Source organism: Thermothelomyces thermophilus, chromosome 2 (assembly GCF_000226095.1).
Source record: "Thermothelomyces thermophilus ATCC 42464 chromosome 2, complete sequence".
Classification (NCBI taxonomy): Eukaryota; Fungi; Ascomycota; class Sordariomycetes; order Sordariales; family Chaetomiaceae; genus Thermothelomyces; species Thermothelomyces thermophilus.
Window position 1 is genome coordinate 1,948,160 of NC_016473.1, and position 15,139 is coordinate 1,963,298.

At 47.9% G+C, this 15,139-nt stretch overlaps 6 protein-coding genes across 6 annotated transcripts; 4 read left to right on the forward strand and 2 right to left on the reverse strand.

Moving 5' to 3' along the window:
• The first annotated feature begins 149 nt into the window (after nucleotides 1-149).
• On the forward strand, nucleotides 150-2,516 carry MYCTH_2301021 (uncharacterized protein). The gene is made up of 3 exons (XM_003661474.1): nucleotides 150-382; nucleotides 444-1,754; nucleotides 1,809-2,516. Exons 1-3 carry the CDS (start codon nucleotides 250-252, stop codon nucleotides 2,246-2,248), a joined length of 1,884 nt encoding a protein of 627 aa, XP_003661522.1. The 5' UTR covers nucleotides 150-249; the 3' UTR covers nucleotides 2,249-2,516.
• Nucleotides 2,517-2,858: 342 nt separating this feature from the next.
• MYCTH_2301022 (uncharacterized protein) lies at nucleotides 2,859-4,551 on the reverse strand. Its single transcript, XM_003661475.1, has 4 exons — nucleotides 4,030-4,551; nucleotides 3,539-3,900; nucleotides 3,371-3,392; nucleotides 2,859-3,290 (listed from the first exon to the last, which is right to left on the reverse strand). The coding sequence occupies exons 1-4, from the start codon at nucleotides 4,255-4,257 to the stop codon at nucleotides 3,078-3,080; spliced, it is 825 nt and encodes a 274-aa protein (XP_003661523.1). The 5' UTR covers nucleotides 4,258-4,551; the 3' UTR covers nucleotides 2,859-3,077.
• Nucleotides 4,552-4,693: 142 nt separating this feature from the next.
• Nucleotides 4,694-5,610, forward strand: MYCTH_2142974 (uncharacterized protein; the record flags this gene model as incomplete). The annotated part of the gene is made up of 2 exons (XM_003661476.1): nucleotides 4,694-4,708; nucleotides 4,961-5,610. The coding sequence occupies 2 exons, from the start codon at nucleotides 4,694-4,696 to the stop codon at nucleotides 5,426-5,428; spliced, it is 483 nt and encodes a 160-aa protein (XP_003661524.1). The 3' UTR covers nucleotides 5,429-5,610.
• Nucleotides 5,611-6,077: 467 nt separating this feature from the next.
• Nucleotides 6,078-7,127, forward strand: MYCTH_2301025 (uncharacterized protein). The gene has a single exon (XM_003661477.1). The coding sequence runs from the start codon at nucleotides 6,157-6,159 to the stop codon at nucleotides 7,027-7,029; it is 873 nt and encodes a 290-aa protein (XP_003661525.1). The 5' UTR covers nucleotides 6,078-6,156; the 3' UTR covers nucleotides 7,030-7,127.
• A 61-nt stretch (nucleotides 7,128-7,188) lies between these two features.
• Nucleotides 7,189-7,607, reverse strand: MYCTH_2116909 (uncharacterized protein; the record flags this gene model as incomplete). The annotated part of the gene is made up of 2 exons (XM_003661478.1): nucleotides 7,189-7,365; nucleotides 7,425-7,607. 2 exons carry the CDS (start codon nucleotides 7,605-7,607, stop codon nucleotides 7,189-7,191), a joined length of 360 nt encoding a protein of 119 aa, XP_003661526.1.
• A 6,194-nt stretch (nucleotides 7,608-13,801) lies between these two features.
• Nucleotides 13,802-15,111, forward strand: MYCTH_93007 (uncharacterized protein; the record flags this gene model as incomplete). The annotated part of the gene is made up of 6 exons (XM_003661479.1): nucleotides 13,802-13,822; nucleotides 14,069-14,083; nucleotides 14,215-14,239; nucleotides 14,456-14,574; nucleotides 14,632-14,731; nucleotides 14,867-15,111. 6 exons carry the CDS (start codon nucleotides 13,802-13,804, stop codon nucleotides 15,109-15,111), a joined length of 525 nt encoding a protein of 174 aa, XP_003661527.1.
• Nucleotides 15,112-15,139: the final 28 nt, after the last annotated feature.

The following is a 15,139-nucleotide window of genomic DNA, read 5'->3' on the forward strand; positions in this document are numbered from 1 at the left end:
CCATTCACCAATCGCTGCCTGCGGCCCTCGCCAAACCAAACGCAACTCCACATTCAACTCCTAAAGCACGGCCGGTCAATTGAGGTCGTCGATTTCAGCAAAACGACAACGCCATCAATTCCTGACGACTACGTGCCATGATCTAGCCAACTTTCCTGTTTTCTTCGCGCACTGCCTCCTCGATATACAGTTCCGTTCGCTTGGTTGCCTGTCAACGCAGGGCCTCATTTTCTCATGTCATTCCTCGCCATGGCGACCGACGTCCAAGACCGGGATGTGGCCGGCCGCAAGAGATCTCATGATGACTTTCTCACCCAAGATTCCTGCGGGGCTGCCTTCGGGGAGTCAGAGGACTGCAAGGCCGATCATTCGTTGAGCGACAGTAAGTAACACCCCCTCCACCTCTAGACGACAATGGCTGAGCATTCCATTCTATCTTTTAGAGGAAAACAACGTTCAATGTGCTCCTTATGGGCCTTTGGCTTCCCCTAAAGCAAAGTCGAGCTCAAGTTTAAGCGAGCCACCATCCAGTCCGCTGAACCCCAACTCGCCCTCCCCCATACCGAGCCCAGCACCCCCCGCACCGTCAACTGGTTCAGCACAGCCTAGCTCAACGACCGGGAACCCTACAGCTCAAAAACTGGCCGGCGAGCCGCCAAAGAAAAAGAGGCTGACCGCGGAAGAGAAAGCGGCTAGGGAGGCCGAGAAGCGCAAGCGGGATGAGGAAAGGGAGAGAAAGAGGCGAGAGAAGGAAGAGGCTGACAAGCTCAAGGCCCAACAAAAGGCGGCCAAGGCCGAAGAAAGAGCTGCCAAGGCTGCCGACAGGGCAGAGAAGGAACAAGAAAAAAGACAGCGCGCGGAGGAGAGAGAGCGGAAGAGGCGCGAAAAGGAAGAGGAGGAGCTCAGAAAGGCGCGCAGCCAAATGAAGCTCACCAGCATGTTCCGGACAACGACCGTCTCGAAAAAGGAGCCCGCTGCTTCCAATTCCGACCAATCACAGGCGATCGGGGCGACGGCGAAGGGCGGAAGCAAGGAGATGTCCCTTTACGACCAGATGTTCAAGCCCTTCTTTGTCAAGAAACATGTCCGCATGGCAAGTCAACTTCCAGAGCTGGACGAAGAGACCAGAGAAGCGAAGACCAGGATCCTGGACGAGTATCTCCTGGGCGACCGCCAACATCCGATCACAACCTTCAAACCGCTGGAAGCACTTCAAATCCCGTACAAAGTTCGCCGTGGGCGTGTCTATCCCAGTGTCAGGAAGATCATGGCCGAGTTTGAAGGGCTGTCCTCCAATGCCGCCGGCGACATCAGCAAGGAATCCCAGAGCGCGCAGACTAAGCACGCCCTTGAGGCCCTGAAGTCTGTACCGTTGAAGGTGATTCAATTCAGGGAAGACGTGAGGCCACCGTATGTTGGAACCATCAGCGGTCTGCCACCTGGTGTAACGAGTCTCCAAAAATTGGCGCGGAAGCCTGTCTCCAGAATCCTTCCGCTGGACTACGAATATGATTCGGAGGCAGAGTGGCAAGAGGAGGAGGGCGAGGATGTGGACGACCTGGACGATGACGAGGAGGAGGTCGACATGGACGAAGACATGGACGACTTCTTGGACGACTCTGAAGACGTCGGTCCTTCGAGGATGGTTTTCACCGGCGGGATGGAGCCGGAGAGCATAGGACCTTCCTGGGAGGACAAGAACCGCACTGCGACGGAGCCGGAGCTGTGTAAATACCGGTTGGAATTCGTCCTGCGTAAGTCGCTCAGTTGCTATTTCGTCTTGTTTCAAGTGTGCTAATCCTGCGCAGAATCTCTGGAGCACGACCACAGCATAGACCCCTTCTCAACCGCGTACTGGGAGACGTCCAAGACGAAGGCCAACGGCAACGCGCCACCGACCGGGTCCACATCCGGCACGACCGCCTCCAATCCATCAAGTGGTGCCCAGGACAACGCGCGTGGTAAACCAATGGCACCCCCGCCCGCACCATCAGATGCATTTCAGGCTCTCAATTCGGGGGCTTCTGCTGCGGCCCCCGCAGGCAACAAGAAGTCGCAGCACCCGCTGCCACCCGACATGCAGCAGAAACTGAAAGACCTTGTCCGCTCCATGCCAACGCTCAGCAAGATTGGTGTGATTGAGCTCTTTGCGGCGAGCAACCCGGGATGCCCGAAAGGTCAGATCAAGACATCGTTCGACGCGCTGTTTGAAAAGGACGGTAAAATTTTCAAGGTCAAGGGGGAGTAGAGTACCTCGGGGGTATGGGATACCAGTTGTGAGCGGGACTGTTTGCTCCGGGGCGTTTCAAGACTATCTGCCGTGGGCGTTGTTCACGGTGGTTGGCGTTTGGCGTTTAGTCGGCTGTCGAGGGTAGCGGTATCTGCTATGCCCGGCGGGAGGGCATCTTGTCATCCCCACGAGGAAGGGAGGGGTTCATCCATCAATCAGATGTAGATTCTTGAGGGGCCTTTGCTGCGTTGGCCTGGGTATCTGGTATTGACAATTTGGCGGATGTATAGAGCCTGTCGATATGGTGCATCACTTCGGGGAACAGGGGTATTGCTGATGGAGCTCACTGTGTTTCTAGTGGCTTGCGTTGCTGTGTGCCTGCATATACAGAGGAGTTGATTCTTTTTCATTCAATGATTTCTTTGGTGTTCTTTGGGGACTTATTTTGATGAGGATGGGTAGGTACGGGGTTCAAGCACTTAGGGTCGGAAGGGGGATTTTCTTACAGGGGAGAGGAAAAGACCAGTTTACGCACAAATGTTAGTTTCTAACCATGGTTTTGCCGTCAACTCTGTTCTCCCTCTGGGCCTCTCCTATCGTTCTCTGCTGTGTCTCGTCTATTCATACATGGTCATCATGCCCACGCCGCCTATCCTACAAAGAAAAGCCATCGAATCCGCCAGGGAAACGCACAGCGCGGGTATCAAGTCATTACATCTGCCCGAATCGCAATCCAACGCCTGGGTAACATAGCGCCCCCCCCCCCCCCCATATGCACCTTGCCTGTCAAGCCACCGTCCGTTTAAACCAGGAAGTCTCGTAAATGCCCGCTAAAGAAATAGAGTCGTCAAAACTTGGTAGGGATAAAGTGCTGCGAGTCCTCCCTTTGCTGGGAGGCAGATTGCCGAAACGCCGCGATGCCCGCCACGATGCCGGCAGCCATGAATCCCAGGGAGATGATGGACCAGATGACGCCCCAGCACTGCGAGGAGCCGCCGTAGCGCTTGGCAAAGACGCTGGCGTCGGAGCTGTTGACTTTGCGGAGGATGAGGTCATCGCACTAGCTTGATGTCAGCATAAACACCCTTATGTTACAAAGGCAACTCGGATGGGAAATTGGAGGGAAGGGGAGAAACTCACGATATCCCAAGCGCTATAAAGGCTGGACATGACACCGATGAAGAGGCTGCACGTCGTCAGTCATTGGTCCCTGATGGGGGTCTGTGCCGGGAAGTAGTTCGAGAAGGGGGGTGCCGGGCCCGTAAACAGACCCGACGGGCTTGTCGGGGTCCGAAAAAAAACACTCACATGACGAAGCGGAGCGCTTCGGCGTGGGCAATGAACCAGCAGGCGACGAGCAGGCCGACGGCGGCGAGGACGGTCAGGATGGTCAGCCAGTCCCTCCTCCCCCACCAGAGCGTCAGCAGGAAGCAGACGCCGACGACGATGCTGGCGACCTTGCTCGCGTTGATGTTGAACCCGGCGAAGGTCAGCAGCGCGCCGATCAGCGAGGAGCCCAGATAGCCCGCGGGGAGGGTCACGGCGCTGCGACCGCCGCGCATGTGCGTCACGCCGCCCTCGTGCGGGTCGAGGCTGATGGACTCGACGCGGCCGCCCGTCAGGACGCAGGCGAAAGCGTGGCCGAACTCGTGGAAGGCAATCACCAGCATCTGTGCCCCGTGCTGTTAGCTCGGGGGGCTTATACTAACTATACGAACAAGTATGCGTATTTCTTTTTTTTTGGGTGGGGGGGGGGGGTTGGGGGGAGGGTGTGCGGGTTTGGATGGAGAGGAAGTTACCTTGAACGGCCATAGGATCCATTTGATATACGGCAGGTTCCATAGCAGGGCGATAGCGACGACGTAAGCCGCAATGATGCCGAGGGTGACTTTTTGGGCGTCGTTAACGGTGAGATCGCGGTGCGAGAGCAGGACGGCGGATGTCGTAGCGGCCGAGGCGCGGGCGATTTTGGGTGCGACCCCCCGCCAGGCAGGGCCCGTTGCCGGACGAAGCGCCGGAGGAGGCATGGAGGCAGGTTGGGCTCGGGGCGAAATTGCCCTGCTGCTTTCGCTGTTTGCGAAGTGGGTCGGGTGTAAGGCGGCAGTCTCAGGCAGGGAAGTCGCGGATCAGGTAATGGTCTTGACTCGGGTGTTCCGTGAGAAAGCGAGCGCCGCTAACAACCGAGTGAGTGTCTGGGTGTCGCAAGAAACTGGTCGAAGAAAAAGACTCGAACGTTGGTGACAACGTCAAAACGGATGAAGCCACAGTTTTGTGGTGCTGCTGTTGAACGCTTGCGCGTCTGTCGTGGCCGTGTTGGCTGCTGATCCCACCCGCTACAGTGGGTCCCCAACCTTGACCTGGCGTGCCTGACCCTGGGGGATATTTTTAGCGTTTCACCCTCCAGGGCCAGTTGCTGAAACCTTCCCCACAAGCCAAGCACTACTGTGTGCGGATCCGTACACAATGCGTACATACTGTGTACGGATTACACTACTAGTATTGCAAGCGTACATTCCTTATGTAGCGCCCTGCCAGTGACACATGTGCGGAGTCCTTGTCATGTCGGTATTTAGAGGATGAGATTCCCTCGCATGGACGAGTGATGTAAAGATCAGGCACATCCTACGCAACCCGAGGGCAATGCGCGACCCGCACATCACTGCAAGCTTTGCATACACATATACATATACACCTGATACCTTAGGTGCACAGTACTCGAGTACATACTAGTACACAGCCGCGATCGAATCTTGGCCGCCGTCGGTTGCCTGCGAACAAATCGGGGCATTGGCGCTCGCCGCAGCTCATCTCCGCGTCGCGCGGCCGACCGACGACATCGACAGGCTGCTGCCCTTCTATCGAGATGGCCTCGGTTTCGAGGTATTGGGCAGATTTGCCGACCACCTAGGCTTTGACGGCGTTGTGCTCGGCCACAAGTCTGCTGCTTACCAGATTGAATTTACAAAACTTCGGGGCCACGACGTCGGCCGGGCTCCGACGCAGGACAACCTTCTAGTCTTCTACCTTCCCGACGACGATGCCTACACCAAGGCGGTGACACGTATGGAGGAAAATGGGTTTCAAGCCGTTGCAAGCTTCAACCCCTACTGGGACCGCTACGGCAAGACCTTTGAGGATCCAGACGGGTACAGAGTGGTGCTTGCCAACAGGCCCGCTCCGTTTGCGTCTTCCCCCTGATCCACTGCGAGTCTCCAACGCCACAATGGTCATGTTCCGAACCACCGACCGTCCAGGCAACTACAGTAGTTGGCCATTGCCTTCAGATGGCTGCCGATGTTTTTTTTTTTTTTTTTGGCCCGTGGAAGCGCTGTTTTCGCAAGGAAGCGCTCGTGAATGGCGGCCTCAGCCCGGAAGTTAGTGTATCATTGGGATATTGTTCACAAAGGATATGAAAAGCGTTTGGAGACTCCCACTGCTCCTTTGTTGTGAGCATGGCATTCACGGCTTGAGGGCACACAAGAGGGTTCGGCTAGAGCAAGTAGCAACGGACTCACGAATTGAGAACAGAACAAAGAACACTGGTTTAGAAAGAAGAAAGAAAGCGGAGTACATGCCATGTCTTGAGCCTTCTCCTTATTTCCTCTTTTTGACTTGGTATATTCAAGGGCTGACACGAAGCCGGGGCTTCACCAAGTACCTTACATAGTAGGTCAGGTACGGTACAGTACCTGTAGTACCGCCGGGGACGGTGTGGAGCTTCAAAGAAGCAGGAGGTAACCTTGTAGGTTGACCGTTCAGCGCATTACGAGGCCCCACCAATGGAGGCACTGCAACTTGACGCGCCCAGCACGAAGCAACATGGTAAACAGCCGAGATCACTGCAACTCGTGGCCCCAGTCTCAGCAAAAACCATACTTTTTGCGCCACACGTCTGGTATAGCCTGATCAACGACACAGCTCCCACTATGCGTCTCATCCAGCCTTCTAATCTCATATCGCAATCACTCTCTCGCCTTCTCTTCCGCCCCCCGCCGGCACGCCGAGCCCCACGTGCCCCACGCGCCCAGCCATCAGCCACTCTCAGACCGAAACAACGGCCATACAGCACAGCCTCTCAAAAGCCGAACTCGGGCGCGCCGTTAACAACATCGCCGACCTCGACGACGACGACGACGACGACGACGACAACAACAACAACAAACACAACAGCATCTTCAGCAGCAACAGCAGGAGCAGACTCGACAAGAGCAGCAGCAGCAGCAACCACCCGCCTGACCCGACTGCTGTCTCGCCTGCCGCGGCCGCTGCAGCGGTACGCCTCGCGCCTGCGCGGCGCCCCCCTCACGCACGTCGCCGCCTTCCTCGTCCTGCACGAGATCACCGCCGTGGTGCCCCTGCTCGCCCTGTTCGGGCTGTTCCACTACACCGACCGCGCACCCGTCTCGTCGGCGTGGGTGGTCGAGCATTGCGGCGCCTACGTGCGGGAGGGCGTCGGCCGGTTCGAGCGCTGGTTCGCCAAGAAGGGCTGGTTTGGCTTCGGGGAGGAGGAGGAGGAGGAGGAGGAGGCGTCTTCTCCCTCTTATTCGCCTTCTTCTGGAGAGAAGGGTAAGCAGGGAAGCGCGAGCCGGGAACTGGAGGGGTTGGGAACGGCGGAAACGGAGGCGGCGCTGGAGAGGTGGGAGGCCGATCCCAAGTATCGGATCCTTGTCGAGATTGGTCTGGCGTACGCGCTGACCAAGGTGCTCCTTCCGGTGAGAATCGCGGCGAGCGTGTGGGCGACGCCGTGGTTTGCCGGAGTGTTGGGGAGGTTGGGCAGGTTGGCGAGGATGAGAGGGTGATGGTTCGGTCAAACGTATAGAGACATATCCGTCCGTCCCGGGTCGTCAAAGCAAGAAACCACCCCGACTAGCGGTCGAATCTACGGCCTGAAAAGGCCCCGGCTCTGGACATGGTAGGTTCACGTCCCGCCGGGAGCTGGGAGAGGGAGCGGAGGTCGGTCATGCAAACTCCATTCCACGCTTGAACCACTCCGAAATGCCCCGTTTCTCCATGGCATCGGCAAACTCCTTGACAGAGGCCACTTCAAACAGCCCTGTTCGGTCCTCTGGCTTGGCCACCGTAGCGTCGATCGGCGCAGGCTTTGAAACCAACTGGAAATCCTTGTATCGTAGTCGCTGCGCCCTAGTGTTAGTAGCTTTGCGTCTTCTTCTCTGGAGGGTCTTGCTCAGCCTACCTGGACAGTCCCTACCCACTCCTTCACGTCCTCCTCGCTGCCTTTGCAATACATGATGCCCGGGCAACCTCCGCTCCGAAGGAGGGCATAGCAGCCAAGCTTTCCTGCCGCCTTGCGCAGATGGGCAACCTTCTTGCGCGAAGTAATGTGATGGGTCCGGATCAGGGCATGAAAGAGGCTCATTGTTGTGAGCTCATCGTTGAACGGGGCTCGGCTGAGTCCAAAACTACTTTCTTCCTTTGAGCCGAGTGGTTGTATGTTTGTGTCTTCTCCCCCGATCTCTTTTGTTAGCAGAAATTATATACTCTTTTCTCCATTCCGTCGCTGTCAGGGGAACTGGAAACGACAACAAAAAGAGAAAGCAACAGTGTTTCCACTCAACTCATACGGTCCGTGTCAGCAAAGCCTTGTTTGCCCACAAACAAGACGTGAGCAAGCTTTGAAAACCACATGTCTACCCCATTTCTACTCCCGGTGGTTAGTTGCTGACTAATTAGTTCAGGACTACCACCTGTCTCCCGACAGGTAGGGCCAAAACCCCCAGACATGCCAATATAGCCGGACAGGTATACGTCCAAATCCGCGTCCAATTTTACTAGCCAACTCCCTATATTCGAAGACATAACCACTACTACAAGCCTAGTTAAACCTACTTTCCTATATACGATACCTCTGACTGACTAAATCCAGGAACCGGCTAGTATATAGGCTGCCAAATGGCTCCTTACCACTTAAGCTTGCCACCGAACTAGCCATTTACCCTATAGAAAGCAACCTAGTATTTGGTATACGGCTTAGCTATTTAAGACTAGAAAGACCTAGGTTAGCCGGCACTTGAAGTCTTTAAAGAATACTAGACTTCTAGCTACTAGTAGTAATGTAGTTAGAAGACCTTAGTTACTTCGAAAAAACAAAGATTCGGCCCTCGAAGAATATACATACTAGCTTATTAAATCTAGTTCTCTTGCTACTAAAGATCTTCTCTAAGATACTATTAACTGTTTATAGGTACGTTATAATCTTCTCTACCTTCCTATTAATAAGTACTAGTAGTTATATTAGAAATAGGATTATCTATAGTTTTAGTTAATATTCTTTAAACTAGTTAAAGTAAACTAACTCTTAGCCAAGTAGTAGGTAGAAGAACTAGAGATATTCTTTAATAAGCTTAAGGATACTATTAAAAGCTTTAAGATTACTATATCTAGCTATTAGAATATAGATAAAACTAAATATATACTTATGATGTTAAATAGACAGTTTAAGATCTTAATAGTTAAAACGAATAAGAAGAAGAAGGTTAGTTCCCTCCTTTAGATATTGATATAGAATGCTTACTATAATATTTTATTAGCTAGAGATTCTAGACCTTTATAACTAAGAGTCGATAAGTATAATTAGCGTTAGAAACGCTATTAGTGATATTATCCTAGTATTCTATATCTTTAAATAATAGCTATTAGAAGATTAGGATATCGATGGTCTTAATAAGGAAATTCGATTCCATAAGTTAAAGATAGTATTTAATAATACTAAGATTATAATAGATTAGATATAACATTTTAATAAATACTCCTTTACTATCTATACTAAGTTCTAGTAATATAATATAAGCTTTAAAGAATAGTTTAGTTATAACTATTATGACTTTAGCCTTACTCTTAATATATACTTTATTAACCTAGATAATATTACCTCTAAAGATTTAGTCTATATATCTATACTATTAGAAGAATATATATACTAACTACTTATATTAGATAACTTCATAAGATATTATAACCTTAAGCTTTATAAATATTACCTCTTATTCGATATTATTATTATCTTCCTCCCTTCCTATTTAATATACTTTATTTAGCTAATAGATATAAGAGTCTTTCGCTATCTTAAGGAAGTATACTAACGATGTCTCTAGCAAGTAATTCAAAATAGCGATCTTATATTTACCTAGGCAGACTTTATTAGAGAATTCTAGAAAATCTAGGATACTAGTTTTAAACGCCAAAATATTATAATAGGATTTAAAAAGACTAGTCTTTTTCTATTAAACTAATATATTATAATAGACTAGATTAGGGAGAAAGTATTACTACAGCTCGGTAGCTATAATTGGTACAGCTCTAGAAGGCTGCAAACAGGTATAACACTATAGCGGTATTCGCGCTGTAGGCGGCACTCCTAGACTAACTATTACGGTCTACAGAAGTAGGTAATAAAAGCGTTAATTGTTCTAAGTGCTAGAGGCACTTAGAAAAGCTATCTAAATACATATTGACCCTAGCTCGTTATCCCTATTAGTAGGTCAGTCAGATCTAACCTTTAGATAGCTAAATACTGTAATAGGTACCGGGGTTCGAAAGGAAAAATGACGACCCGTCATAACTTAGTAAATACATTAGTCTTTGTCTATTGCGACAGTCCTTGTAATCGTTTCTCTATCCTACGGTCGTATCTATCCGCTTATCTGTTAGTCCTTCTTATTACTAGCCGGGCCTAGGTTATCTAGGAATACGGATAGTGCTAATAGGCGCTCCTACTATAGGTACACAAAAGTCCTAGCCCTAGCCTAAGTGTCCCTGGCCGGGGTATGGTTACCGTGGAGCGTACTAGTAGCCCTCTTACACGAGGGGCTCTCCTACGTTAGCGTTTCTAGCCGTAGTCGTTTCTAGGCAGTGGTCGCGGGCGGCAGGTGTATAACCGGGCGGGCAATTAAGTTAGGAGGGGCACCGGCCCTTGTGGTGGCTGGCGGTAGCCGAGCTATAGGTAGCTACGTTCTAGGAGCCCTCTATAGTATAGTAGCTAATATAGTACGCTTATTAAGCCAGGCGATTATACCTTCGAGCTACTATAGCTTCTTATCTACGCCCTTCTTCTAGTTAAGGGTAGCCGTATAGCTGTCGTTTATAGCTATCAAAGTCTCCTATAGCTGCTTAAGCTCTTCCTTAATCTAGTTAAGGGCCTTGGTAACGCTATTAGTAGCCTTATCCTACCTCTAAACTATAGTCTAAGCTAGCCTAAGAAGGTTGGCCTTAGTAGCTAGTTACTGGCGCTTAGCGAAGTCCTTGTCGGCCTTGTTATCTTTAGCTATACCCTAGGTAGTAATGACCTATATAGGCGTAGGCTATATAACCTAGTAGCTAGGCAGGCTATAATGTAGGCAGCTAAGCTTAAATAGGTAGCTATTAACTAAAGCGTTACTATCTCCTTTAGGTATATGGATATAAGCTACTAATAGTTCCTTAAGCTTAGGTATACTAGTAGGCATTATACCAATGGTATAGTACGTCCTATATATAGTCTCTAGTTTCTTCTTAAGGCTATATATGGCTAGGTTAGCCCTGAAAGAGTTACTACTAGCCTTTTCATAGTAGCGGCAGATCTAGTAGTAGGTACAGATAAGTATATCCTTATTGCCGTGATACTCCTAGTAGGTATAAGCAAGGTAATCCTTGACAGGCCTAATTAACATGCTTATAGACAGGTATAGCAGGCTGGACTTGATGACCCTAGTGCTAGTAAAGGGGTCGAACTCTATACCTACAAGGGTGTTTTCTGCCTCCTTAAGGCCGTCGAAGATAACACAGGCATCGTTAAATCTAGCCTATAATTTGGCCTCTTTATTATCATTAAGGTCCCTCTTACTCCTATAGACAAACCTACCGGTAGGTACCCTACGCTAAGCATGCCTAGTTAGCGTAATAGGCTAGGGTATAGGCTTAGGCGGGTAGAGTGTCAGGTCTAGCTATAGCAAGGCCTAGGATGTCGGAGCGGTAGTAGTAGTATCTATAGTTTTAGTGACGACTAATATACCCTCGTTATTATAGTGCTTGGTACCCTATTATATAGTTATAGGTAGGCTAGTAGGCACGTATAGGTATATAGTCGTGTCCTTGGTAGTGGTATTAGTAGAGCCGGAGTCTTAGTAGTTTTACTCTAGTTAAGCTATATCCGATTTGTAAGATAGGCGGTTAGTAGGCTCGAGCGTCGGAATTACCTAGTGTATAGTTAGGGGCGTTAGTAGCCTCTTCTTATTTACTATATCCTATACTTTAGTAATAGCAAACTTGGTTAACAATAGTAGATCGGCCTATTATCCTAGTCTATTAGCTTATTAGGGCTATTAATGGCTAGTTCTTCATACTTATATACCTTATATAGGTCAATTAATACCTATCTAGTTATGCCGATACATTAGCTATATATGACTATATAGCTACCTTCCGTTTTATATACTATATTATTATTAATAGTACGAGGCTAGAATCCTCCCTATAGATTTAAGGTCTTATAGTACCTAGTAAAGAATAGCGTTAGTATAATATAGTAGATCTTGGCCTCGGTAGCCTTATATAAGTCAACTATAACTATAGTACTAGCGATAATGTTAAAGAGTATAGCCTTTATCTTGCTATCGACTTTAATAAAGGCAAATCTAGCCTCTAGGCAGGGGATCTTAGTAGCATTATCCTTATCTATACTACAGAAGGTCTTATAGTTAGCTACGGTCATTTGCTCTCCCTAGGACTAGTAGCTATTGACAAAGTAGTATATAGCTAAGAGGCGAACTATATCGTACTTACTAGCGCTAGTACAGACTATATTAACGATATTACCTAGGACTTAGGCTATAATACCTATATTACTATTATAGCACCATTTGACGATAGCATTATCTGGTAATTATAGGTATAGAGGGCCGAAAGTGTTATATATATTGGTTTAATTATTAGCAACGGCCAAAGGAGGTACATGCTATAGGTTATTCTAAGGTATAGTAAGGTCTTCGCCCTCGGAATCGAAGTGTAAGGTTGTATCCTTACGGTGTACTTAGACTAGGCTACCTGTTACTAGGTCATTCTAAACCTCCTCCTCGTTATCTATGGCGGTAGTAAAGCCTGTACCGCTCTCGAGGAAGGTGTCCACGCGGTTAAGGACCTCCTAGATGACTCTATTATCCGGGCTGTTATTCTCGCTTACAGGGCCTGAATATACTCCCTATATAGGTGTTGGTGTAGGCTACGCCTGGCCGGCTGCCCTAGTGCCTATAGCTGACGGTGCCTTCCGCTAATTAATAGGCGTGAACATAATAGTGGTAGTGTTAGTTAACTCTATTGCTACTAACTACGGTATAGGCGTATCTTGCTAGCTAGCTATAGGCTTATTTCCTTAGGCCGGGCTGGTAGCCGTAGGGCCTTTAGTGCCCTTAGTAACTTGTTTGTTGCTTTTCCTGGCCCTACTTTTTAACTTGGCCATTATAGCTATTATTAGGTAGTTCTAGGTTAACAAAACTTAGCCAAAATCGCTAAAACTTAGTAGTTTCTTATACGTGCGATAGAATAAGCAAAAGGGGGTAGGAAAATAAACTCTAAAGCCTCCTTTTGATAGAAATGGCAATACATAGGCTATAGGAGATAGCTACGTAATAGGGGTTAATAGAAAAGGCTAGATTAAAGGGTCTAATAGTTAGAAAAGAAGGTAGTTATTAAAGAAGTTATAGAAGAAGTAAAAGAGGTTTAAAGAGGTAGGAAATAGTAGAAAAACTAGGGTTCTTATAATTTAGGGCAGGGCTTTAAAGATAGGATGAAAAGTGCCTAAATAAGAGGGGTGTTTAGCCTTGCTAACCAGAATAGGTAGGCTATTTAGCCCTATTAATTAAATGGGTAGCTATTTAATAGGTTAGCTAAGCCGAGTATATAGTTTAAAGTAATAGTTAAAGCCTTATCTATAACAAGTAATAGAATTAAAGTAAATATAGTAGGTAAAGGATAGGTTTAAAGGGAGTAGTAATAGGTTTTCTAGTGTTAAACCAGATTCTAAGGTATCCTATTAAAGGTATATGCCCCTAGGTATAATGTACTAGCCTTATAGCAACTACAGATAAGCGTATAATATCCTATTCAACTACCTTAGGGAGGAAAAAGAGAAAGAACACAAGAGTTATATAGAGGGGCGCCTTTTAAATGTATACGTTATAACCCAGGTAGGGCCCGGTTAGGCTCCGGGTCGGGCCCTAACCGGGCCTTAGCCACGTGTCCACCGGACGAGTTACGAATAAGTAACGAACGCTCTATAGACCCGTAGGGCGTAGGTGAGTAGGGCAGGGTAGGTCCGTTCCGTACCCGGGTAAAGCCCGGGCATTGTCTAGCCCGGGTGTAGCCCGGACCTATAATATACCCCCCCTCTTTTTTCGCGGTCGCCAGGCCGACCCGCCCTATATCGCGCCCTATATGTCGGTCCCGCGAGCGGGCCCTATGTCTTCCTTCCTTTGTTGCCATGATAATATAACTTGTACGTATAATGGCGTGTCATGTGTAAATAGGTAGTTGTTCAAGTTCGGATGAAACCTATACCTCCTTCCCTTTATTATTAGAATAATGCGACCTGTGCGTGTAGTAGTAAGTCATGTATATAATAAGTAGTCTACCTAGGCCTAGTATACTCCCTTACTACCCTCTTTCCATACCTATAAATACGCTCTCCTCTTCCCTCTTCCTCTTAATTTTTTCTTACCTATAACCAACTCTCCTCCTTTATACCCTCTAACTACCTCTGCCTCCTATAACTATACTTATTGCCTATACCTTTATTATACCCTTAAGTTTTTTTTTTTCTTAATTAGTATCTATCTAGTATATTAATAGCTATCGGTTTACTTAGTAATAGTAGTAATAGTTACTACCCTAGTAGTAATAAAAATAAAGATTACTATATAAGTTTTTCCCTTACCTATACTAATTTTAGTTATTATATATATATATAAGGTATAGACTAACTCTTTATTTTATAGTATAAGAATATTAACCTCTCCTTTAGTAAGTATACTATTAAAGGTAACTCCTCTAATAAGAAGTTAGAACTATAGCCTAAGAAGTAATAGTACTACCTACTATACGTTAACCGACTTCTAAAAGGCAATAAGGTCAAGTATATCTAAGGTTAGGGCGCCTCCTATACAATATACTATAAGAATTATAGGAGCTATATTTAGGATCTATAGCTCTAAGCTAACAACCCTTACTTACGTATAGGTATTAAGAAAATCATAGGTTATTACGATACTAGTACTGCCCTTACCTCCCCTGCCTACCATAAGACCGCTAACCAGGGCGCCTATTACGCTATCCTAACGCCTAAGTTCTCCACGCTAGTACATTCGTTCGCTATACTCTTCGAGGCTGCCTAGTCTAACCGTTTACCTAGATAGGCCGCCTTCGCCCCCACCCTAGCCGCAAGTTCTCGTCGTTCTAATAACGACTTTGCCCTAGTCACTACTACCGCTGCCCCTAATACCCCTACCCGTTGCGGTAACATTATCTAGCCTGCTACCGGCCCTAACCCTACCTTATAAGCTACTAGGCAGCTTATATACCGCGCTATAGCGTAGAACAATAGCATACTACGCTAGATATAATATATAAATAAGAATATATCAACTTTAGTCGATACTAATGCTACCTTTATTGCCTACGTCCTAGGCACCCTATTGCCTGCCTCCTACGCCCGTACGAGCGTCTCTGTACGCCCCGTACCTATGCTGATCGACTTCGGCTGTTCCTATACCTACTACTCTTCCTTACCTGCCGAGCGTGTAACGTACCTAGTCCGTAATTGTAACGACCCTACCCTTGCTGCTATAACTATTATTTTAGAGGAGGAAGATAAGGAGGAGGATATTACGGAGTAAGCGTATTATGCTCTGGTTAGTATATTTG